Raw genomic sequence first — 25,917 nt, 5'->3', positions numbered from 1 at the left:
CTTGAATTTGAGGCCTTTTGACTTTCGTTGGCTTTTTATCAGGGGAAAAAAACCTGTTAGGGACAGGGTTTCACAATTCCTTTTATATTTCCGTTCACATGTATTTACAAACATGTGCCTGGAGTAGTAAGTACACAGTGAGTGAGTTTCCAGCTGTTTTTGTTTCGGAAGGGAAAAAAAAACAATGGAAGGTGAATGGAATTGTGTTTGTAACATTAAACTGATGTTTGAAAAGTAGTTGGGAAAAAAAGCTTAGGTAACAAGGATGGCTCATCCAACTTTTTTTTTAAACGAAGGACCTGTTGCCTTAGTTCAAGTCTGTATAAGGTGCTATTTAATATGTATTGAAGACTTAACTAGAGCTTACTTATAAAAACTGAAAATAGGGGCCAGGTGCGGTGGCTCACGCCTGTAATCCAGCATTTTGGGAGGCTGAGGCGGGCGGATCACCAGGTCAGGAGTTCGAGACCAGCCTGTCAAATATGGTGAAACCCCATCTCTACTAAAAATACAAAAATTAGACGGGCGTGGTGACGGGCGCCTGTAGTCCCAGCTAATTGGGAAGCTGAGGCAGGAGAATCGCTTGAACCCGGTAGGCAGAAGTTGCAGTGGGCCGAGATTGGCCACTGCACTCCAGCCTGGGCAACAGAGTGAGACTCGTCTCAAACAAAACAAAACAAAACAAAATAGGGAAGAGAAGTCTTTATAAATCTTCCTGAGGCAGGAGAATCGCTTGAACTCGGTAGGCAGAGGTTGCAGTGGGCCGAGATTGGCCACTGCACTCCAGCCTGGGCAACAGAGTGAGACTCGTCTCAAACAAAACAAAACAAAACAAAACAAAACAAAACAAAATAGGGAAGAGAAGTCTTTATAAATCTTCCTTTGTAGACCACTTTGTATTAATAAAATTTCAATCCATGATTGATTTGTATATATTGGTAACATTTAAAATTCACATGTAACTTGAATTCAAGATAATAACTCAGATTCATAAAGTTGAAATATTAGTGGCATACAGTGATTCATGCTTGTAATCCCAACACTTTGGGAGTCTGAGGTGGGAGGACCACTTGAGAATTTCCAGACTGCAGCTATGATGGGTGTTACCTGGGTGACACAGCCAGTTCCCATTAAAAAAAAAACAAAAACAAAAAACTGAGTTATAGGCATATTGCCAGTTCCCATTAAAAAAAAAAAAAAAAAACTGAGTTATAGTCATGTTGTGGTGCACTTTGTCTGTCTGTCTTTTTTTTTTTTTTTTTTTTTGAGATGGAGTTTTGCTCTTGTTGCCCAGGCTGGAGCAATCTTGGCTCATTGCAACCTCCGCCTCCCGGGTTCAAGCGATTCTTCTGACTAAGCCTGGGATTACAGGCTCCCGCCACCACGCCCAGCTAATTTTTTGTATTTTTAGTAGAGATGGGGTTTCATCGTGTTGGCCAGACTAGTCTTGAACTCCTGACCTCAGGTGATTCACCTGCCTCAGCCTCCCAAAGTGCAGGGATTACAGGCATGAGCCACCGCGCCCGGCCACTCTTTCTTTTAATTGTTTCAGTGTTATAATTCAGTTTACAGTTAACGCATTGACATTAATAGGTATATATTTGTTTGGAAAGTTAACCTGTCAGCTGCGTGCATTTTGGTATTTTTCGCATAGGATTTTGTTTGCAGTTTACAAGTGGTGTAGTAATGTAGTGGGAACAGAGACACCTGTTTCCTACCTTTTCTGCTGCATATTGAGAGAATTGTGTTATGCACTTTATCTACATGAGGGGACATGGTTTTCCACACAATATATTAACTGAACTTTGTAGCCCAGCTTCTTTTAAATAAGTCTTTTTTTATTCAGTATATTTCCAGCTAAAGGAAAGCCTCCTTTGGAGGTCTCATTATTTCCCACGAGTTTTAACAAGGAGCCTTTGAATACAGGTTTCAGAAAATAGTTTAAATTGGTGCTACAGTTGAGTATCTTTGTAAAAACACTGGTGTGCTAAGGTTCTGACATAGACTGCCCATAATGTTATCTTTGTAATTTCAATATAATCAGATATCATTAGCCTTCTCAAGCATGTGGAATAAATGAATACAACATACTTTTTTTTTTTTTTTTTTTTTTTTAAAGAGATAGGGTCTTGTTCTCTTTCCCAGACTGGAGTGCAGTAGCTCACCTCAACCTTGAACTTCTGGGCACTAGTGATCCTCCTGCTTCAGCCTCCCAAATAGCTAGGACTGCAGGCACCTGCCACCATACCCAGTTAATTTTGCTATTGTTTGTAGAGACTGGGTTTCACTATGTGGCCCAGGCTGTTATCAAACACCTGGCCTCAAGCAGTCCTCCCACCCTGGCCTCGCAAAGTGACAGCGTGACAACACTCTTAAGTAATCTTTTCTTTTTTTCTTTTTGAAACGGAGTCTCATTCTGTCGCCCAGGCTGGAGTGCGGTGGCGTGATCTCAGCTCACTGCAATCTCCCAGGCTAGAGTGCAGTGGCGCGATCTCAGCTCACTGCAACCTCTGCCTCCCAGGTTCAAGAGATTCTCGTGCCTCAGCTTCCCGAGTAGCTGGGACTATAGGTGCGCGCCACCACACCCAGATAATTTTTTTTTTAATTTTTAGTAGAGATGGGTTTTCACTATGTTGCCCAGGCTGGTCTCGAACTCCTGACCTCAGGTAATCCACCTGCCTCAGCCTCCCAAAGTGCTGGGATTACAGGAGTGAGCCACCACGCCTGGCCTAAATAATCTTTCTTAGCGAGACGGTACTTCAGGGATCGTTCCTATAGTTTGTTAAATCTTTCTTGGAGATAGAACTCAAATATTTAAGAAGTGAATTTAATGTACATAAAGCAGAGTTTAGCATGACATTTTGGTGCTTTGTATGTAGTTGCCTTGTTTTACTGAGTTTCCATAGTTAGATCCCAGCAAAAAAAAATTCAAGGCTCAGGACTTGATGCCCCTGGGTATACCTGAAAAAACACCATATAAACATCACAGCTGTTGCTTTTTTTTTTTTTTTTTTTTTTAGCATAAACCGGTTATCTGGTCATCCCTACCACCCTAACCCCTCTCAGTTTTGTGTTGATCCTGAGATCATTATTGTTTAGAAACCTTGTAAATCAGAACAATATTGGATGGACATTTAAGCTTACGTTGTAACCATTCACGTTGACCCTAATAGCCTTGTTTCTCTTCATGTGCAAAGACCAAATATGGAAGTGTGCAAGTGTTGAACACATTAGTTTATAGAATTTGGCCTGGAAGTTTCCCTCCTCTTTCCGAATCAACCATAATATTCTGAAGTACTCAGTGAGAATTTTTTGAAGATTGTTTTCCATCAGACTTCACCACCTAAATCCCTTTTTCTGATCACTATACAGTAAAATAAAGCCCCAATCCTACTTTTAAGCTCCTGTCTGACATTAAATAGTATGTATTTGTCTGTAAAGTATGAGAAATATATCTCCTTAATTGTATACCTTTCCAAGAATTAATGCATAGTTGTTATGTATTTCCTGTTAAGGTTGTGTCAGCATTTGTGTTATAAACTACTACTACTTGGGTTCTGTAAGTCTTTGTGGAAATAAATTTTTCTCTGTACCTAAATCTGGCATTTCTGAAGGTACATTAACAAATGAGTTTCTGTGGTAACTTTAACGTAATGTTACTAAGTCAAACCTTAACAACAATTTGACTGTTTTAAAACTTTCTTCCGTTTTCCCTTATTTATACATTTTGGTAACTATAACAAACAACTTATGGTTTATAATTTTGTTTTCCATTTTCTGAGGATGATCTTATATCAGTTAAGGAAATGATATGCAGAATCCTTCTTTGGGAATATATTTTATTTTTTAAGACTAGTAAAGTGTAGTAATGAGAAGGGAGAAAAGAGTAGAACAAGGAGTTTGTTCTGTTACTGACTGAACAATTGCGATAACTCACTACCTTTGGACCAGCTTTGGGAATATATTTTAACTATCATCAAGGATAATAAGAGACAGCATACTGAAAGGCACAGAAAACATGTATCTTCTGCCAAACATTTATGGTTGCCTACATGTATTCCCCTGAAAATCAAACAGGTCATAGAAAACACAAATTATATTACTGCATTTATCTTAGACTTTGATCATCTATTGAATGATTTGCTTGCTTAGTGTTAAATTCATGTAGATTAAAGAGAAGTGAATAATACGTTTTAGATCTGAATGTAAACAGATGCATATTCTAACTGGAATAGATTTTTTCTTTTTCTTTTTGTAAATAGCTTACTAAAATAGATTTTCTTTTTTTCTTTTTTTTTTGAGACGGAGTCTCGCTCTGTCGCCCAGGCTGGAGTGCAGTGGCTGGATCTCAGCTCACTGCAAGCTCCGCCTCCCGCGTTTACGCCATTCTCCTGCCTCAGCCTCCCAAGTAGCTGGGACTACAGGCGCCTGCCACCTCGCCCAGCTAGTTTTTTGTATTTTTTAGTAGAGACGGGGTTTCACCGTGTTAGCCAGGGTGGTCTCGATCTCCTGAACTCGTGATCCGCCCCTCTCGGCCTCCCAAAGTGCTGGGATTACAGGCTTGAGCCACCGCGCCCGGCCAGATTTTCTTAATTGTAGATGAGAAAGAACTATATTGACTAACTTCCTAAAAAGAGGAAAAGTCTTTGGCTAACCCTGCATTGCTTAAAAATACTCATATTTTTACATTTATTAAATGCTAATGTAAATTATACTTTGAAATCTGTTCAGAAAAAGTAAAGAATGATTTTTAAAACCCATACTAGCAAGGTTGGGAATATAATCTGACCTTGTGAAGGAGTCGTACATTTACATTAAGCTAACTTTCCCTGTGTTCCCAGGGAATCCAAACAACAATTTAAATATTTGGTTTCACAGATATTGTGTTGAAATGGCATTAAGCCAGCATATGTAGAGTTCTGGAAAAAATTAAACTGTGTTTCCTGATACATCCACAGGAACATGAGAAAACCATTGGCAAGATTTTATTTTTTCAAGTGTCAACATTATCGCACTCATAATTGACAGAGTTAAATGAATTGTTTTATGCACATTTCATCCCCACTTCTTACCTCTTGTACCTTTCCTTAGAAGTATGAAGTATCAAGATACAGTGGGGAGAGTATGAATTTTGGGGTGAGAAAGTCATGGATATCCCAAGTCTCTGAGAAAGAGAGATTAAGTAGCTTACCCTCAGAAACTCCATTTTAAAATATGGAGCTGCTTATGTCTACCTCATGGAACTGTAATGGAAAACACCTGATATTCACCCCTTTAAAGATCCTATAAAGTTATAATTATTTTGAAACTTACTTTTATTGAAGGGTAAATGTGGTATACATACAATGAAATATTCAGCCTTGAGGGAAATTCTGACACATGCTACAATATTAGTAAACCTTGAAGACATTGTACTAAATGAAATAAACCAGTTACAAAATGATAAATATTATGTAATTCCACTGCTTATATGCTGCACCTAGGGCAGTAAATTTCTTAGAGACAGAAAGTAGAATAGTGGTTTTTGGAGGAGGAGGAGAATAGGGAGTTAGTGTTAATGGGCACAGAGTTTCAGTTGGGGAGGAAAGGAAATGTTCTAAGGATAGATGATGGTGATGGTTGCATGACAATGTAAATGTATTTATTGACACAGAATTGTACACTTCCGTAGCTAAGATGGTAATGTTTGTGTTATTACTTAAACACAATGCAAAAAGATTACAACTTACAAACAGTATTTTTAAAGTCTTATTTTGTTTTATAATTCCTTGTATTTGTTTAATTCATATATCTTTTTTAGTTAATCTAGAACTAAAAGTGATTTAATAGTTTAAAGAAGTAAATTGTCACAGTTATGGTAGGCTCACATTTGCCTCAAAGTGAGTTTTAGATAAGCTAGTTTTTCTTGCCTTTAAGTGCAAGTAGGGACCCAAGATGATTGTTTTGATTCTTTTGGTTTTGGTTTTGGTTTTTTAATCTAACCTGAAATTAATCAGAAAGCTTAAATTATTACGATTCTCTTAGCCCACTAAAATAATTCAAAGAAATAACCCTAAAATTCAGAGTCAGAATGAAAACAAAGACATCTATTGTCTGGCAGTTAGTAGTGGTGGAAAGGAATTTATTTTTATAAAGAAGGGATGGTGTTCCATTGAGTTTTGTTAGATTTGTCCCACCCTTTCCAGGGATAGGCTGTGCGAAATTCTTGTGAAAACCAGTGCCGCGAAACAAAGTTCAGAGCCAGGAAAACACACACACACACACACACACACACACACAAAAGCTGAGACTAACGCAATGTGATTTTTATAGCTTCTTTGTATCCTGCTTGTTTAATTTTAAAGAGCTACAAACCCACAGGAATTGTCCTGCTACAGCATCTTTCAGACTTGATTCTTTTGCTACATCCTGTCTTTTTCTTTTTCTAAACAGAGAGTAAACTTACCAGATTTGTGTTTTAGAAGGGTACAACTGGGAACAGCATAGAGGATGGATTGGAATGGGGAGAGGATGGAGATAGCAACATCAGGAAGGAGAGAGATGCAATCCAGAAAAGGACAGAGACTCCTAGATACCTGGGTTTGGATCAAGTTCCACAATTTTCTCTGTGGACTTAAGTGAGTTACTCAGCCTGCCCAAACCTCAGTTTGTCTGTCATATGAAGTTAATACCCATCTGGCAAGATTAGTGTGAAGATTAGTAATAATGCATGTAAAACTTGTTCGTACCATGTTGGGCATATAATTGACACTCAAGAAGTAATAAGTATTGTTTTCTCTTTAGATTTAGCCATCTTGCTTAAGAGTCCCTATAGCTGTACCCATTTCTTCACTGGTTGAGCAAAAAAAATGATGGGGATTAGGAGGGAAGTGGTTAGTGTTTGGTCCAAAGGGAACCCAAGGTATATTTTTTGTGACTGTGTTGTTAACTGTTTTTTGGTCATGACAGTTGGGGATTTGATGAAGAGTCATTCAGGTACACTCAAGGTAGCTTTTTTTTTTTAGCCTGTTCATTTTAGTCTTCATGTCCACATCCCTAATACATGCATGTAGAGTAGCATGTTTGTTTCTTTTCCTCATATTACTTAGACCCTACTAGTTAAACAGCGATGAAGTATATTCAACCAAATTTATTGAACACTGCCTGTAAGTAAGGATATGAAATTAATATGAGTAAAACATAAGACCCCCGTTCACAAGTAGTTCAGGGGGACTATTTGTGCCCATTATACTCCCAGCGTTTGACATGGTGGTTTATACTCAGTAATTGCTTCTGGAATGAATGGATTGATCAGTATCGTGGAGTGGAAAACAAGCGTTGGGCCAGGCACAGTGGCTCATGCCTGTAATCCAGCACTTTGGGAGGACGAGGCAGGTGGATTATTTGAGATCAGGAGTTCAAGACCAGCTTGGTCAACATGGTGAAACCTCGTCTACTAAAAATACAAAAATTACAGCCAGCGCGGTGGCTCATGCCTGTAATCCCAGCACTTTGGGAGACCGAGGCGGGTGGATCCCCTGAAGTTAGGAGTTCAACACCAGCCTGGCCCGACATAGTGAAACCCCATCTGTGCGAAAAATATAAAAATTAGCCAGGCGTGGTGGCGTGCGCCTGTAGTCCCAGCTACTTGGGAGCCTAGGCAGGAGAATCACTTGAACCCGGGAGGTGGAGGTTACAGCGAGCTGAGATCACACTATTGCACTCCAGCCTGGGCAACAAGAGTGAAACTCCATCTCAAAAACAACAACAACAAAACAAAAGCAAAAATTAGCTGGGCGTGGTGGTGTGTGCCTGTAATCCCAGCTATTCAGGAGACTGAGGCAGGAGAATCGCTTGAACCCTGGAGGCAGAGGTTACAGTGAGCCAAGATCATACCACTGCGTCCAGCCTGGGTGACAAGGCAAGACTCTGTCTCAAAAAAAAAAAAAGAAAAAAAGTGTTGATATTACTTTACTGTGTGGTAAATGCTGTAATTCTGTGATAGAACTAAAAAACAAAAAGCCTGAGGAGCCCTAGGAGAAAATAATGAACATTGCAAAAGGGAAAGGGGGAGGTTGAATACTTGATTGTATTATTAGGTTGCTGTTGGTGGAGAACGGCTGATTGGGGAAACAAAAACACATTCCCAGCTGAGCAAGCAGCATAGGAAAAGGCTTGAGAGCATTAAAATGCATGACGTATTTGTGTATATAGTATGGTGTGACAGAAGAAGATAAGACTAGAATGGAAATTGGCTCCAGATTTTGAAGAACTAAATAATATAAGGATTTAGGATTTTATTGTATTTTCAGTCAGAAGCAATAAATAGTTTTGAGGAAGGGGGAGGGATGGGATATATGATCAGATCTAAGTTTTAGAAATTAACTTTGGGGGCTAAATAATCAATAACTAGAGAGAGTCTAGAATGAAAGATGTTTGTTATAGTGAGGTTGAAAGAGAATAAAATACAAGTCAATGACATGAGGGATGGTGAAGAAGGAATAGATTTGGGATATGTTTTAGAACTAAAATCCATTATTCCAAGGGAGGGTAAGAAAAGGAGGAGTCAAGATTTGTTTTGGTTTGGTTTCTTGTGCTTTTTTTTCCTTTCTTTTTTCTTTTTTTGATGTTACTTTCAATCTGTGGCTGTTAACCAGGACAGAGAACCCAGGATAGAGAATCTAGGAAGAAGAATCTCCTGACACCTGGGGGTTAAATGGTTTAGTTTTGGATGCAAGGAATTGGTTTTGAGATGACCATAGGACACATATAGTAGAGCCCTGCTGTGTATTCTTATAACACCCTTTACACACCTCTTATTATAACAAGCGCTATACTTACCTGTTTACTAGTCTGTTTTCCCTAGCACCGTAGGCCTGTCAAAGGTAAGGAGTATCTTTTATTCCTCACCATAACACTATACCTGGTGTCTGGCACATAGCAGATTCTTTGATACTGAATAGAAGAAAAGGAAAATATAACACAAATACCCATGTGAAATTCAAGAGAAAAGATAGTGCTAGAGTATTATCAGCATACAATAGAAAGCTGTACCCATGTTAGCTAATGAGATAGCCAGGGAAAAGAGGGACGATGATGTAATTTTAAAAACAGAAGAAAAGGAACCTAAATGAGAACTAAGAAAAGATAGAGGCAGGAAATGGATGCAAAAGGATAAGAGTTTCAGAATAAGAAAATGGCCAGCATTTTCATTTACTTCAGCAGGTAGAAGTAAGATAAGAACTGAAATAGTTATTTGGGTTGTGAAATTTTGTAGTGTTGATGGTTTTTAAGAGGTTCAGTGAAAGTGAGAAGTAAGGGGGTGGTATTTTTGAGAGGGGCTCAATAGAACAGTGGGGAGTTCCATTGAAGTGGTAGAGGTAGAGGCATTATTACTACTATTTCAAGAAGAAAATCTCAAGAAAACCAAAGAAATAAAGGTTAACCAAGCTTTGGACGAGGCACTAGCACATTTTGTCTCTAGTGTGTCAGGTTCAATTATTAGTACCACCCATACCTCTTATTAAGCTAGGTAGGTCACTTACTGGGAGGTGGTTTTGCCTCTGCTAATTGCACATTAGCAAACCCATGCCACTGCATGTCACTGTTTGTTACTTTTCAGATGTTAGTTAACTAGACACAATATAAATATCTGATAGTACTCTGTCTCAAAAGAAAAAGTTCAAGTTTTTAAAAAAGTAAACACTGATTTTTGAAGAACTGACTGCTTTTGAAGGACTCTTAAAAGAGGTTTTATCATGGCCAGTTCTTTCCATTTCACTCCATTAACCACAGTGCTTAAGAGGAGATTGAGAATGAATGTGAATTTTTTTTTTTGTTTTTGAGACAGGGTCTCTCTCAGTCACTTAGGCTGGAGTGCAGTGGCTCCATCATAGTTCACTGCAGCCTAGAACCCCTGGGCTCAAGCAGTCCTCTGGCTCAGCCTCCCAAGTAGCTGGCACTACAGGCACACACCACCTCACTTGACTAATTTTTAAATATCTTATTTTAGAGATGGGATCTAACTATATTGCCCAGGCTGGTCTTGAAATCCTAGTCTCAAGCGACCCTCCCACCTCAGCCTCCCAAGTTTTTGGGATAACAGACGTGAGCCACTGCTCCTGGCTAAATGTGAATCTTTATTTAGCAATGTTGAGATGTATTTTATACTGGGGTACATAATTGAGCATAAAATTGGCACTTACAGCACAGAGCAGGCAAAAAGTTCATAGAGTTTTCGTATACGATACTAATTTACAATAAAAATCTCTAGTGATCTTTAATGTCTCTGTAAGAATAAAAGTAGTGAGAGTAGATATAATGAAAATAAAGCATAATTGAACTTTTAGGTGTGATGGAGGCGGCTGTATAAGTGTACATAATCGTCTATCACCTTAAGTGACTTGACTTTTTTGAAAGAGAGGTAAGTCTGGGTACAGTGGCTTATGCCTGTGATCCCAGCACTTTGGATTGGATGGCTGAGAATTTTTTTTTTTTTTTTTTTTGAGACGGAGTCTCGCTCTGTCACCCAGGCTGGAGTGCAGTGGCCGGATCTCGGCTCACTGCAAGCTCCGCCTCCCGGGTTCACGCCATTCTCCTGCCTCAGCCTCCCGAGTAGCTGGGACTACAGGCGCCCGCCACCTCGCCCGGCTAGTTTTTTGTATTTTTTAGTAGAGACGGGGTTTCACCGTGTTAGCCAGGATGGTCTCGATCTCCTGACCTCGTGATCTGCCCGCCTCAGCCTCCTAGAGTGCTGGGATTACAGGTGTGAGCCACTGCGCCCAGCTGAGAAATTTTTAAAAAAGATTAGCTAGGTGTGGTGGCACACACTTGTGGTCCTAGCTACTCAGGAGGCGGAGGTAGGAGGATCGAGGCTGCAGTGAGCTATGATCACACTACCACATTCCAGCCTGGGCGACACAGCAAGAACCTGTCTCAAAAATACAAGCATCCTTGAACTTGCATCCACCAACCTGCGCTGTTGGTAATTGGACTTGTTACAAGGATCTGGGCTCGTCACTTCTATAAAAGAAGAAGACAAACTGAATGCCTACGTACCAGATACCAGGCAATATGTATCTTATTTCAAATGGGATAATAATCCTTATTCTATCTATCTTATAGAATTGTTAGGATGATAAAATGAGATAAAAATGTGTACATTTTATTCCTTTCTGTGATATATAAAGGATTTTTATTCAAAGTGCGATTTTGCTTTTATTTAGATATTAACAACTTAGAATGTGAAATTAGGAAATTAATTTATTTTTTTCCTCAGTAATGTGTTTCCCAACTAACAACCAAATTAATTCATACAGGCACTATAGACATAAGCCAAGAAGTAGAGATAGTATGAAGTATTTTAATTTGGATTACTTAAATCAGTTAATAACTTAAATTTTTTTGAATTTGAAGTTAGTTTTTGAAAAGCTATAACTATTGGGTGCTTATAATGTTTTTTGTGTATTGTTAAATGTTTTATGTATAGTCCTTAGTAATTTGTACACTAGCTCTATGAGATCGATAGTATAACATCACCTCTATGGAAACTGAGGCTTGGTGTGACAGGCTCATACTATTAGTAGTAGAACCAGTATTTTTGTTTTTTTTTTTTTGAGACGGAGTCTTGCTCTGTTGCCAGGCTGGAGTGGAGTGGCACGATCTTGGCTCACTGCAAGCTCCGCCTCCCGAGTTCAGGCAATTCTCCTTACTCAGCCTCCCGAGTAGCTGGGACTACAGGCGTGTGCCACCATGCCCAGCTAAGTTTTATATTTTTAGTACAGACGGGGTTTCACTATGTTGGCCAGGATGGTCTCAATCTCTTGACCTCGTGATCCACCCGCCTCGGCCTCCCAAAGTGCTGGGGTTACAGGCATGAGCCACTGTGCCCGCCCAGAACCAGTATTTTAACTTAGGTTTTTCTTAACTCGTAATTGTGTGCTTCAGCATCACAAATACGACCTCTGTTCTTTTTGTCAATTTATAAAAGGTGGGCTTACTTTCTCCTTGGGTGGCTCTTGCTCTTTTCCATCTTTATTTGCTATTTATCCTACTACTTTAACAAATAGTTGAGCACCTGCTATGTGCCAGGCATTATTACAGGTGCCAGGGATCCAACACTTAATCAGACACAAAAATCCCTGCCCTCATGAACCTTAGGTTCTAGTTTACAATATACTTAAATTACTAAAATACATGTCAAGCGGTTATAGGTGCTATGGAGAAGTGAAGTGGCAGTGCAGGGTGTTGGAGGGAGGAATTTTGATACTTTATTGTCAATGGGAATTAGAATTAAAGTTTGAAGGATGAAGAATTAGAGTAGGGGACTTCTTATGGTAACTGATGTGAGTAGGGATTAAAAAGAAATCCCTTACGGTCTTGAGACAGAAGTTGTGAATCTCTAGAATTTTCCAGAAGTGCAGCAAGTTCTGGGGTACTTCTTCATTATGGAGGCCAGGGAATGGGTGGTTTTATCTAAGTTTGTGGAGCTGATGGACTGCTCCCTCTTCACTTCTGTCCATGGAGGCCAGAGAAAAGGAATCTTATTGTATAATTTTTCCTGTACTACTTAGTGTTTTGATAAACCTCATTCCTGCTGAGTGATTCAGTTACTTTCAGTTGCCAAAACAAATAATAAAGTATTTTATAAAGTGTATTTTCCTATCACCTTCTCAAGGAAAGTAGGTGGAACTTTGAGCTTGCCAAATCTCAGTTCCTTAGTGTAATTACCAAAGTACATTGCTTTTGAGTCCAGAGTAGTGGTATACAAAGTTGTTAGTGTCTCTGAGACCAGAGCTTTAGACCACTTTCCCAGGCCCTCTGCCATCCAAACTGTTAATCACATTATAAAAGATGGATAAAAGACTTAATTGATTGAGCATGAAAACTTAAAGTACAAATTTTGAAAAAAAGATAAAGACTCCTTTACCCAATACTGAGTGTTTTGGGACAAGACCCAAATTTGTGGCATTAGAAAGGCTTCATAATCTAATGGAAAGAGTATAGCCTTTGGAGTCAGATATCTGGGTTTAATTTTTGACTTTGACTCTAACCACATTACATTGAACAAGTTATACCATCTCTCTAAGACTTAATTTCCTCATTTGTGAAATAGAGATGTGACAAATTAAAAGGCACCATTAAGAAACAACATAATAGATACTGTAGAAAAATCAAATGTAAAATGCTGTAGAAACAGATATAAGGGAAACAGTTCATTTGATTCTGGGTGGGAATGGGCAAGTGGACTGAGAAGACTACTAAAAGAGGGAGATTTTACATCATGAGTGATGAGTTGGAGTTGATTAAGTACAGAAGTGAGGAAACCACTTCAGGAAGAGAATCCTGTAAGGGCAAATATCTAAAGGAATAAAGTATATATCCTTAGCTAAGGTCTAAGTTAGTCCCTCTCCCAACATGTTCCCATAATTTTCTTTACCCCAAATCAGTACTTATTAAGTACGATTTGCCTCTGCTCTCTACTAAAGTATAAACTTTGGGGCAAGGATCTATTTTCTTTTGTTTACCGTAGCTTGCTTTTTATACATTAACCACTCAATAAGTATTCATTGAATGAATTAAGTAAAACATTTTTCTTTGAATTTTTCAAAAGTACAATTTGAAATGTTTTTGAATGCCATGCTATGTATTTAGATTTGGTCTTATGAAATGCAGATGTGTAATAGCTGTTAAGCAGGGGAATTAGTTTAAATAAAAGGCAACAGAGAGTCCAGGGTTCTAGCCTTAGCTGTGCCATTAACTGGTTAAATGACCTTTTCTCGGGGTTGCCATTTCTTTATCTAACAGTATTGATTTGTAAGGTTTTTTTTTTCCTTCTTTTTACCTTGCCATCAATTTGATTTTAGATTTCTAAGTTTTCTTCCAACTATAGTACTCAGGGATTGTGTAGTTTCTCCTGCCAGGTGTTTATATGTGGACCTTTTAGGGGAAAATTGTGTTTGACATATGGTGTATGCTCCATAAATATATAGTCAATGATCAAAAATCCAAAGCATAAATAAGGACTTCCCAGTCAGAAAATTAAACAGATTTTTAGAACCTTACATCTCTGGGGTACTAGATGAACATGGAGCCACAGCTGCTTTTGTTAGTTAAATCTCTGAGTGTAACGTTATATTGTTTTGTTGATGTTTTGACAACCAAATGAAACATTGCCACAAAGTTTGCAGAACTAGGTTTAAAAATGATGGTGAGTTTAAGTTTTATTCCAAGAGTCAATAAATAATTGAATGAATTTTCTTAAGTGACACTTCTTTATACTTTTTGCTAGGAATTTTTGGTATAAAACTCTTATTTGGGTAATGTTCATATTGAGCTGAGTTCTAAGAAACTGGTGTGGGAAGATGCAGTTTTTAATGAACTTCTCATTTCTTGCTTTGTAAGGTATTTCCCAGCTCTAGAATTTATGCTAAAATTTAACTGCCTTGAATTTTTTTCTGTTGGGCGTAAATGTGAAATTTGGCCTTTTAAAACCATGTTAGTATTTTAAACTTATGTATCAATAATTCTAGGAAAACCTTATTGTACCCTCACAATAACTAAGTGCTTTCCTTTTCATTTACATTTACAACTTTAAAAATTAAAGGGTAGAAAACAGAAGGCTAGACTGGGCGCGGTGGCTCATGCCTGTAATTTCAGCTTTTTGGGAGGCTGAGGCGGGCGGATCATGAGGTCAGGAGATCGAGACCATCCTGGCTAACACGTTGAAACCCCGTCTCTACTAAAAATACCAAAAAAAAATTAGCTGGGCATGGTGGCGGGTGCCTGTAGTCCCAGCTACTCAGGAGGCTGAGACAAGAGAATGGCATGAACCTGGGAGGCGGAGCTTGCAATGTGTTGAGATCGCACCGCTGCATTCCAGCCTGGGTGACAAAGCAAGACTCCATCTCAAAAAAAAAAAAAAAAAAAAAAAAAGAAAACAGAAGGCTAATACTTATATCTTTTTGGAGGCTAAGACTTGAATTGCAACTTAGCCCAAAGAAATCACTGTAAGTAGTTACGGTTATCCTGAAGGGAGTATGTTTTATTTATTTTTTTGAAGTCGGAAATATCTCTGCCTTGAATAGCATGAAATTCCTTTTTATCTGGAATAAAAAACAAAAAAACAAAAAAACCCTAAGCTATAAGTAGTGAAAGTCTTAGAAAAGTATTTTTGAAGCATTTAAAAAGAATGCTATAGTATATGTTGTGTAAGAAGTAGAGTGTAATTGAATATCTGGCAGACATTCTATCTGAGTATCTTTATGGTTTTTGTTTTCCAGGCATTAAAAAATATTTAATCATTCATGTGTTGAGACTCATTCTTGAGTTATGGATGACAAGGCTTCTGTTGGAAAAATCAGTGTCTCTTCAGACTCAGTATCTACTCTTAATAGTGAAGATTTTGTCTTGGTTTCCAGGCAAGGAGATGAGACACCATCTACAAATAATGGAAGTGATGATGAGAAAACAGGACTCAAGGTAAAACTACGTAACCTAAGTTTGTTTTGCTTAGCATTTCTAAGCCCATTGCAAAACTTGGCCTTAACAGAAAATGGATATGGGAGGAAAGTGAGAACATGGAAGTAATATACTGCTTTTTCTTTAATGTTAAAGAATTTTATTTGAACTTAGTGAGAAGTTTATATTTGATTAAAGATTTTCACTCTAATTAGCTTTTCCTAAATTTTTCAATACCCCTAAATGTCAAAACTAGTGGTTATAGTATAAATATTTGTCATTTTAATATTGTTTTCACTTTTCCGTTGAACTACAAGTATTTGTTTTGTTTGGTCCTGGTTTACCTAATGTAAGGGCACTGGCAGGTCAAAGATACTATTTACGAAAATCCGTTTTAGGATTATTGAAACAACTTTAAATACCTGGCCATTTTTGTTTATAATTCCTCAGCCACTGTTACTTCTTTTCCAATGTGCTATTGTTGTTCTACTCTTTATTGATATAAATAAAAACAGATTATCTGTTAAAGTTGTCATTTACACTATAAGTAGCTTTAAAAATGTATTAACTCCTGTTAACATCTTTTCATGCAAAAGATGTTTACTCAGTGGTGACTATGTGCCAATTATTGTTCTAAATACTGGAGGTATAGTGGTGAACAACACAGGCAAAGCTCCCTGCCTTTCTAGAGCTTTAATTCTAATGGGGGAAATAGACTGTAAGCAAATAAGAAAATAAATATATCAAGTAAATTTTGGTGCTGTGAAGAATAACAAAACAGGATATGTGGATAAAGAGTGAACAACATTATGATTGTTCCTTGACTTTTAAAAATTTTTGTCAAAATGAGAACACTTGGACACATGGTGGGGAACATCATACACCTGGGCCTGTCATGGGGTGGAGGGAAGGGGGAGGGATAGCATTAGGAGAAATACCTAATGTAAATGATGAGTTAATGGGTGCAGCACACCAACATGGCACATGTATACATATGTAACAAACCTGCACGTCGTGAATATGTACCCTAGAACCTAAGGTATAATAAAAAAAAAATTTGTCAAAATTTTGAAAACTTACCAGGTGTTGTGGCTCACACCTGTAATTTGGGAGGCCTTGGCAAGCGGATCACTTGAGCCCAGGAGTTGGAGACCAGTCTGGGGAACATGGCAAAACTCCATTTCTACAAAAGTTTAAAAAATTAACCAGGCGTAGTGGCACATACCTTTGGTCCCCACTACTCAGGAGGCTTAAGTGGGAGGATCGATTGAGGCCAGGAGGTGGAGGCTGCAGTGAACCATGATCACACCACTGCACTTCAGCCTGAGTGACAGAGTGAGATCCTGTCTCAAAAAAGAAAACAACCCTTACTCTTACTCATAAATGTATAGAGGAATAAATAAAAAACAGTAAAACTTAAAAAAGTTAATAAGAGTGAATGACAGGTGCTGTTTTAGAGAAGGTCTTGAGATGACATTTGAGGTGAGGCCCAAATGAAGTGAGGAAGAAGGCCATGGAAAAATCTGGGAAAAGAGCTTTCCAGTGGGAGCGGCAAACAGACCATGAGGAGAACCACCTTTGCTAGGGCGGGGGTTAGAGCAGAGTGAACAAAGTAAAAAGCAGTAAAGGATGAGATCCATTAGTGGGCATGGGCTGGATTGTGTAGAACCCTGTGGAGCTTAGTAGGAAGTGTGGGGCTTTGTTAAAAAAAAAAAAAAAAATGAGTGGAAATGTTGGAAAGTTTTGAATGGAATCATGATCTAATTTATATTTTTAAAAGCTCACTGGTTAAGAGGGACTTGTAAGATGACAGCATGTTCTTTCTACTCCCCAGCAGAACTGGTGACAATTACGAAAATAAAACATTTAAGGTCTCTGAAAGTATTTTAAAGGAAATACAGCAAATGAAAAAACATTTATTCAAGAAAATTTACTAAAATTTGGTCAGAGCAGCAAGAACCTGTTATTGGTAACAAGACCTGCCCTTTCCTTACCCTATCCCAGCTGAGACAGTTGGTAACTCCTCTCCATATTGGTGCAGTGAAGAAGACAAGAATCCCTGTCCCCCCACCGACTCCCATTCTGGGCTATCTTCCAGAGCAGGAGCAAGATATCAGTATTTCTCATCCTGCTTCCCCATGCCTGTTTCTGGCCAAGTGTGACTTAGAGTTGGGGGCCTCGTTTTTCTGCCCAGCTCCTTGCTCCCGGGACAGAGGCTTTACTTTGGGCAGAGCAACTAACCCTGGGGTGTCAGTGAGACAGTGTGTTATTGTCTCTACTTCCAGCTCCAAAGCCATGTCTCAGAGATTTTACCTACAGGGAAAAGTTGGCCTTAAAGCAGCCTTCTTAAAGGAATGGGCTTCATTCACGACAGAGTGTAGAAAAGTTTAAGCCTAAGGTTACTCTAAAAAAAATAGTGGAGGTTGTGGTGAAAGGTAATTGGGGAAGACTGGTAGGTTGATTGGGCATTTAGACTTGACTATAGACATCCTAGTTTGCCTGAGGAAACTAGGGAAAAACACAGCTGGGAGGAGATCACCAAGGAACTTTCACTTGACCTCTGGAACTTTCACTTCAAAGTTACCCAAGTTTGATTGACTTAGACTATGGAGCAGTTTATACCGTAGTGCATTGTTGAAATCATTACAGCAGTCAGACAGCAATTAGTGTAATTTAACAAGCTAGATGTGGTCAGAGAAGCCAAGAGTCAGCGAGAGCCCTGCCCAAACCACTCTCATCCCAAGGTTACAGTGAGCAATCTCAAGTCTGAGCTCCCTAAGGAGCAACACCAGAGGCTTAACACTGGGGGTAGGACAATGGAATCTGCAAAAATCAACTAGCCAGTCACCCAATAACGAAGCATAAACAATAACAAATCTTGCAGTGGGGAGGCCAGAACTCAGCATTGGTACTGTATATTATCTCAATTATCTAGTTTCTATCCAAAAATTATAAGACATTCAGAGAAACAAGAAAATGGGACCCAGACATCCCATTAAAAAAGCAAGCAGCAGTTACTACCTGTGAGAGTGATTGGTTGGATTTAGCACAGAGCTTTCAAGGTAGCCATTATTAATATATTCAGCAAACTAAAGGAAATCATGGTTAAAGAAATTAAGGCGTGATGATAGTTTCACATGAAATAGAGAATATTAATAAAGAGAAATCATTTTAAAAAGAACTAAATGGAAATTCTGGAAAGGAAAATCACAGTAACTGAAATGAAAAACTCACTTGTGGGGCACAACAGTACATTTCAACTGGCAAAAGAAAGAGTTAATGAACTTGACGATAGATTAGTAGAAATTACTCAAAGAACATGAAGAAAAACAATGTAGAAAAAAACAGGCTCAGAAAAATATGGGAAGCTGTTAAGTGTGCCGACATGCTTGTAATAGGAGTATCAAAAGGAGAGGAGAAAGAGAAATGACTAGAAAAAAATTTTAAGTAATAATATCCAAAAATATCCCAAATTTATTTAAAAACAATAATTTATACAAAATACAAAAAACAATAATTATATAATATATGTGAAGTTCAGTGAACTCCACATGGAATAGATGCAAAGAGATTCACAAAAAGGAATATCTTGGTAAAAATGCTAAAAACCAAAGACAAGGAAAAAATCTTTAGAGCAGCAAGAGATAAGTGACTCATCAACTTACAAGGGAACTTTCCCATAAGATTCGTAGCTAACTTCTCAGCAAAAAAATGGAGGCAAGAAGCCAGTGGGACAACGTATTCAAAGCACTTAAACCAAAAAACTGTTAACCAACCATTCTATGTCCAGCCAAGCTATTATTCAAAACTGAAGGTTCTTTGAAGTAAAGTGTTCTGAGGTAAAAACTCAGAGAATTTGCTGCTGGCAGACCCACCTTATAAGAAACACTAAAGGAAGTTCTTCAGGCTGAAAGCAAGTTACTCCAAATGATGCTTTTAATCCACATGAAAAATCGAAGAGCACCAGTAAAAATAATTATGTAGTAATGACACTATAAATGCATATTTTCTCCTTCTCTTTTGTGTTGTGTATCTATCATGCATATCTATATAGGCACTTAACAGCTATAAATTTCCCTAAGAACTGTTGAAGCTGTATCCTATAAATTTCTCTAAGAACTGTTGAAACTGTATCCCAGTAAAATCTGCATTTTACTGCAGTACTATATACTATGTATATAATATATTGTTGGGCCTATGAGATGTGGAAATGTAATATAGTTGCCAATAATAGGAAAAAGGAGATAAGATAGGGACAGATCTGTGTTTCGGCTAGGAAATAACTCCATATAGTAACTCAAATTCATAAGAATAAATGAAGAAAACCAAAAATAATAAACAAGAAGGTTAATATAAGAAAACTGTAAATATACATTGGTTTTTCTCTCAACTTCTTTTAAGGTATACATAAAATTATATAAAGTAATAATTGTGACAGATTATTGTTGGACCTCTAACAGTTATTTATAGATATAGTATATATAGCAATACCACAAAAGGCAGGGGGAAGAGATTAGAGCTGTGTGTGAATAATGTTTCTATTTCTCAGTGGAATTGAGTGAGTATAAATCAGATGCTCATTCTGATAAGATATACATTGTTTCAAGTCCAACAGAGCTTAAAGATTAAAAAAAAAAGGGGGGGGGTAGTCCCAGCACTTTGGGAGAGTGAGGTGGGTGGATTGCTTGAGCCCAGGAGTTTAAGACCAACCTGGGCCACATGGTGAAACCCCATCTCTACAAAAACAAACAAACAAGCAAAAAACCCCCACAAATTAGCCAGGCATTGTGGTGTGTGCCTGTAGTCAGAAGGGGATTTGGGAGGCTGAGGTGGGAGAATTGCCTAAGCCCAGGAGGTTGAGGCTCTGGTGACCCATGATCACACCACTGCATTCTAGCCCAAGTGACAGAGTGAGACCCTCTCTAAAAAAATAATAATAAAAATAGTACATTGTAAGTTCCTAGAGGAACTACCAAGGATACAAGTGAAAACATACATGGAAAAAAATCATTAAAGAAATGTAAATGCTACATTAGAAAACATTTACTAAGTCCAAGAGAAAGCAATAATAGAGGCACAAGAAAGACAATACACACTAAAAAATTATGAAGTTGGCAGTCCTGAATCCAGCTGTATCAATAATAAATGTGAATAAATTAAGCAATGTAATCAAAAGGGCAGATACTGTTAGATTGGATAAAAATATATGATCCAACTGTATGCTGTCTACAAGATATACTTTAGGTTTAGAGATACAAATATATTTAAAAGGATGGAAAAATATAATGCAAACTGCAATTGTAAGAAAGCTGGATTGGCTGTTCTGATTTTAGACAAAATAGACTTTAAAACAAAAAACTTTACTAGAGATAATACATGAGTAATGACATTTTGTAATGAGAAGGATCAGTCCATCACAAACATTTAACAATTACATATCTAATAACCAAGCACCAAAATGCACGAAGCAAAAACTGACAGAAATGAAGAGAAAATGGACAATTCAAGAATAATTGTTAGCCAGGCGTGGTGGCTCATGTCTGTAATCCCAGCAATTCAAGAGGCTGAGGTGGGTGGGCGCTTGAGCTCAGGAGTTCGAGACCAGCCCGGGCAACATAGCAAGACCCCGTCTCATTTAAAAAAAAAAAAATTGCTGAAGATTATAATACACTGCTTTCAATACTGAAGGGGACAACTAGGCCAACCAATAAGGCGGTAGAAGCCTTGGATGACACTATTGACCAAGTAGAGCTAACAGATCTCTATAGAACACTCACCCCAACAATAGCAGAACATTCATTCTATTCTTTTCAAGTGTACCCAAAGTATTAATCCAACCATAAGGGCAGGAGACTATAAATCAATAACAGAAGTAAAACTGAAAATTCACTAATGTGGGGAAAGTAAACAACATACTTCTAAATAAAGAAAAAATCAAAAAGGAAATTAGAAAATACTGAAATGAATGAAAATGCAGAAACAATATACTAAGACTTATGGGATACAGCTTAAACAGTTCTTAGGGAAATTTATAGCTGTTACAGTTCTCAGGGAAATTTATAGCTCTTAAGTGCCTATATTAAGAAAGAAGAAAGACCTAAACTTAATATCCTAACCTTCCACCTTAAGACCCTGGTAGAAAGGTACACTAAACCTAAAACAATCAGAAGGAAAGAAAATAACAGAAATTAATTAAACAGAATAGAAAAGCAATAGAGAAAAATCAGTGGAACCAGAAATTGATTCTTTGAAAATACCAACAAAATTGACAAAGCTTTAATTAGATTAACCACACAAAAAAGGACAATTTACTGGAATCATAAATGAAAGGGGATAATACTGCTGATAATACATAGAATTATGAAGGAATACTAGAGTTGTGTGCCCATAAATAAGATAATTTAGATGAAATGTACAAATTTCTAGAGTGACACTAACAAAACTGATAAAATAGTCCGAACAGATCTATAACAAAGAGATTGAATTGGTAATCAAAAAAGTACCCCAAAGAAAACCCTGGATTCAGGTGTCTGTATTGTTGAATTCTACCAGATACTTAAATAAGAATTAATATCTATTCTGCACAAACTCTTCTCTGCAATAGAAAAGTAGGGAATACTTCCCAACTTACTGTATGAGAACACCATTAGCCTGATACCAAAATCAGACAAAGACATCAAAGGGAAACTGCACACCAATGTCTTTAATGCATATGGGCACAAAAATCCTTGAAATACTAGCAAAGTGAATTTAACTGGTATATAAATATAAAAAGGATTACATACCATGATCAAGTGGGAGTTATTCCAGGAATGTAAGGTTAGTTTAACATCTGAAAATTATTAATGTAATATACCGTAACTATAGAATAAAAAGCAAAACCCACACAATCATCTCAGTAGATGCAGAAAAAGCATTTGACAAAAATCTAACACCTTTTCATGAAAAAAAGAGATGAGAAAACTCAAACTAGAAATACAATGGAACATTTCAACCTGATAAAGGACATTTTCAAAAAGCTCACAGGTGAAATCATACTTGATGGTGAAAGAGTGATTCTTCCCCCGCTACGTTTAAGAATAAGGCAAGGACGTCTGCACTCACCACCAATCTTCAACATTGTGCTAGGGCCACGTGCAGTGGCTCATGCCTGTAATCCCAGGACTTTGAGAGGCTGAGATGGGAGGATCACTTGAGCCCACAAGTTTGAGAACAGCCTGGGCAACATACAGAGACTCCATCTCTACAAGAAAAAAAAATTTTTTTAATTAGCTGAATGTGGTGGCATGCTCTTGTAGTCCCAGTTATTTGGGGGCTGAGGTGGGAGGATCGCTTGAGCCAGAGAGGTCAAGGCTGCAGTGCGTTGTGATCATACCCACTGCACTCCTACTTGGGCAACAGAGGGAGACCCTGTCTCTACTTAGAAAAACAGATATTGTCAAGAAAAGTGAAAAACAACAACAACAACAAAAATGCAATGAAAGAATTTGTAAATGATAATAGTTCTAGGAAGTATAAAGAACTAAACCATCAACTGCTGAATGGGTAAACAAAATGTGGTATACAATCGAATATTATTAAGCCATAAAATACTGATAGATGCTACAATGTAGATGAACCTTAAGAACATTATGCTGAATGACACGTCATCACAAAATACTACAAATTACATAATTTCATTAATAGGAAATATTCAGAATAGGCAAATCTTTAGAGACAGAAAATTAGTGGTTGCTTAGGGCTGGTTGCGCGAGTCGGGGGGGAATGGAAAGGTGATAACTTAAGGGTATATTGTGCTGCTTTTTACAATTTTTTTATTAAAAAAAATTTTTTTTTGAGACAGTCTCTTTTGCCCAGGCTGGAGTGCAGTGGTGTGATCTCAACTTACTTCAACCTCCACCTCCTGGGTTCAAGTGATTCTCTTGCCTCAGCCTCCTGAGTAACCAGGATTACAGGCACGCACCACCATGCCTGGCTACTTTTTGTATTTTTAGTAAAGATGGGGTTTCACCATGTTGGCCACGCTAGTCTCGAACTCCTGACCTCTGGTGATCCGCCTGCCTTGGCTTCCCAAAGTGCTGGGATTACAGGCATGAGCCACCGCACCTGGCCTGTGCCACTTTTTTGAGGTAATGAGAATGTTTTTAAATTGACTTTGGTAGTTGCATATATCTGTGAATATACTTAAACCATTGAACATACTTTTTAAATGAATGAATTGTATGGTTTATGAATTATATCTCTAAATCTTTTCTAAAAAAGCTTCCTGGACAATTAGCAGGAAAGGGGCAAGAGTGGTAGCAAGGAGAGCAGGGGTAAATGTGCTCTGATTCAGAATATGTTTTGGTATTAATGTAGGTAAATTAGATGTAGGGTATGAGGTAAAGAGAAGTAGATGATTCCTAGATTTTGGCCTGGGCTGTTTAGTCTAATCCTGAGCTAAACAGTAATGGCATTACCTTAGTAATACCGTTTACTGAGATGGGAAAGAGAAAGGTAAGTCAAGAATTGGGTCAGGAGAATATATTACATTTGAGTTGACTTTTAGCTGTCTCTTTGGAGATGTCAGTTTGATAGTTGGTTTGTTTGATAGTTGGATGTATGAGACTAATACTAAGGAGAGGTTGGTTGTAGCTGCCATCAATAGTATTTATTTGCTATTTAAAGCTATGAAATTATGGTTGGGTGCAGTGGCTCACTCCTGTAATCCCAGCACTATGGAAGGCTGAGACAGGCAGATCACTTGAGGTCAGGAGTTTGTGATAGGCCTGGCCAACATGGTGAAACCCTGTTTCTACTAAAAATACAAAATCAGCCAGGCGTGGTGGTGCAGCTTGTAATCCTAGCTACTTGGGAGGCTGAGGCAGGAGAATTGGTTGAACCCGGGAGGCAGAGGTTGCAGTGAGCCTAGATTGTGCCATTGCCTTCCAGCCTGGGTTACAAGAGTGACACTCCATCTCGAAAAAATAAAAAAATCTATAGAATTAGATAAGACCACTCACAATGTGAGTGTAGATATTGAAGAGACAAGTGATAACAGTTGGTTCTTGGGGTACTCCAATATTCAGAGATTGAGATGAATCTCTGAATTCGTCACCAATGCACCCAACCATAATTTCATAGCTTTAAATAGCAAGTAAATACTATTGATGGCAGCTACAACTAACCTCTCCTTAGTATTAGTCTCTTACATCCAACTATCAAACAAACCAACTATCAGACTGACATCTCCAAAGAGACAGCTAAAAGTCAACTCAAATATAATATATTCTCCTGACCCAATTCTTGACTTACCTTTCTCTTTCCCATTACTGTTTAGCTCAGGATTAGACTAAACAGCCCAGGCCAAAATCTAGGAATCATCTACTTCTCTTTACCTCATACCCTACATCTAATTTACCCACATTAATACCAAAACATTTTCTGAATCAGAGCACATTTACCCCTGCTCTCCTTGCTACCACTCTTGCCCCTTTCCTGCTAATTGTCCAGATAACAGTTGGTTCTTGGGGTACTCCAATATTCAGAGATTGAGATGAAGAGAAATCAGCAGAAACAACTGAGAAGAAATAACTCATAAGATATAAGAAAACGCAGGTGTATTACTTCATTTTCACACTGCTGATAAAGACATACCTGAGACTGTGAAGAAAAAGAGCTTTAATGAACTTACAGTTTCACACGTCTGAGGCAGCCTCACAATCATGGCAGAAGGCAAGGAGGAGCAAGTCATGTCTTACCTGGATGGCAGCAGGCAAGAGAAGAGAGAACTTGTGCAGGAAAACTCCCATTTTAAAAATCATCAGATCTCGTGAGACTCACTATCATGAGAACACGAAAGACCTGCCTTCATGATTCAGTTACCTCCCTCCAGGTTCCTCCCACAATACATGGGAATTGGGGGAGTTACAATTCAAAATGAGATTTGGGTGAGGGGCACAGCCAAACTGTATCACTAGGAGAGCAGAATTCCTTGAAAGACAAGTGGCAAAGGTGTTTCAGGAAAGCAGTAGTGATCAGGTATGTCTGATTTGGCTAAAAGATTGATTTAGATAATAAGTGGAAAATAACAAGATGCAGGCCTTGGGGACCCTCAAGAATAATGAGTTTTTTGGAGAGAGTAGACTGTAGTAAGGTTAGTGTGGGTTCATTACTAAATAGGAGATGAGAGAGAAGGGGAAATAAATATAGACAACTTTTTCAAGGACTTTTGCTATAAAATGAGGGCAGAAAAATTGAGTGGTAGCTGCAGGGGTTATGGATTTTATTGAATGATTGTAGGATATTTATATATTGGCAGGAATTATTTAGTAAAAAGGGTATGTTACTAGTATGAAGGAGAGCAGAATCTTTGATTAGGAAAAAGAGTTTCTTGTGTGTAAGTAGAATAGTTAGCCTAGGAACAGTTTCTAGAAATTAAGACAGCAGTAAATATGCAAGTAAATCCATCTTGTCTCCTTTTGGATTTCCTCCATTTGA

At 38.1% G+C, this 25,917-nt stretch overlaps 1 protein-coding gene across 3 annotated transcripts in view; it reads left to right on the top strand.

The window, feature by feature from the left end:
• RABGAP1 (RAB GTPase activating protein 1) overlaps nt 1-25,917 on the top strand; it is a 166,931-nt gene that overhangs the window by 979 nt on the left and 140,035 nt on the right. For 2 of the 3 annotated variants that reach the window (XM_025359966.1, XM_025359968.1), the window contains exon 2: nt 15,261-15,459. In XM_025359966.1, the coding sequence (XP_025215751.1) occupies nt 15,310-15,459 (150 nt within the window). In that variant the 5' untranslated portion in view covers nt 15,261-15,309. The remainder of the gene's footprint in view (nt 1-15,260; nt 15,460-25,917) is intronic. The other variant, XM_025359967.1, reaches the window with a different exon arrangement.

The sequence above is a fragment of the Theropithecus gelada genome, chromosome 15 (genome assembly GCF_003255815.1).
Source record: "Theropithecus gelada isolate Dixy chromosome 15, Tgel_1.0, whole genome shotgun sequence".
Taxonomy (NCBI): domain Eukaryota; kingdom Metazoa; phylum Chordata; class Mammalia; order Primates; family Cercopithecidae; genus Theropithecus; species Theropithecus gelada.
Note: the sequence above shows the minus strand (reverse complement) of the source record. Positions and strands in the feature narration are given on the sequence as shown.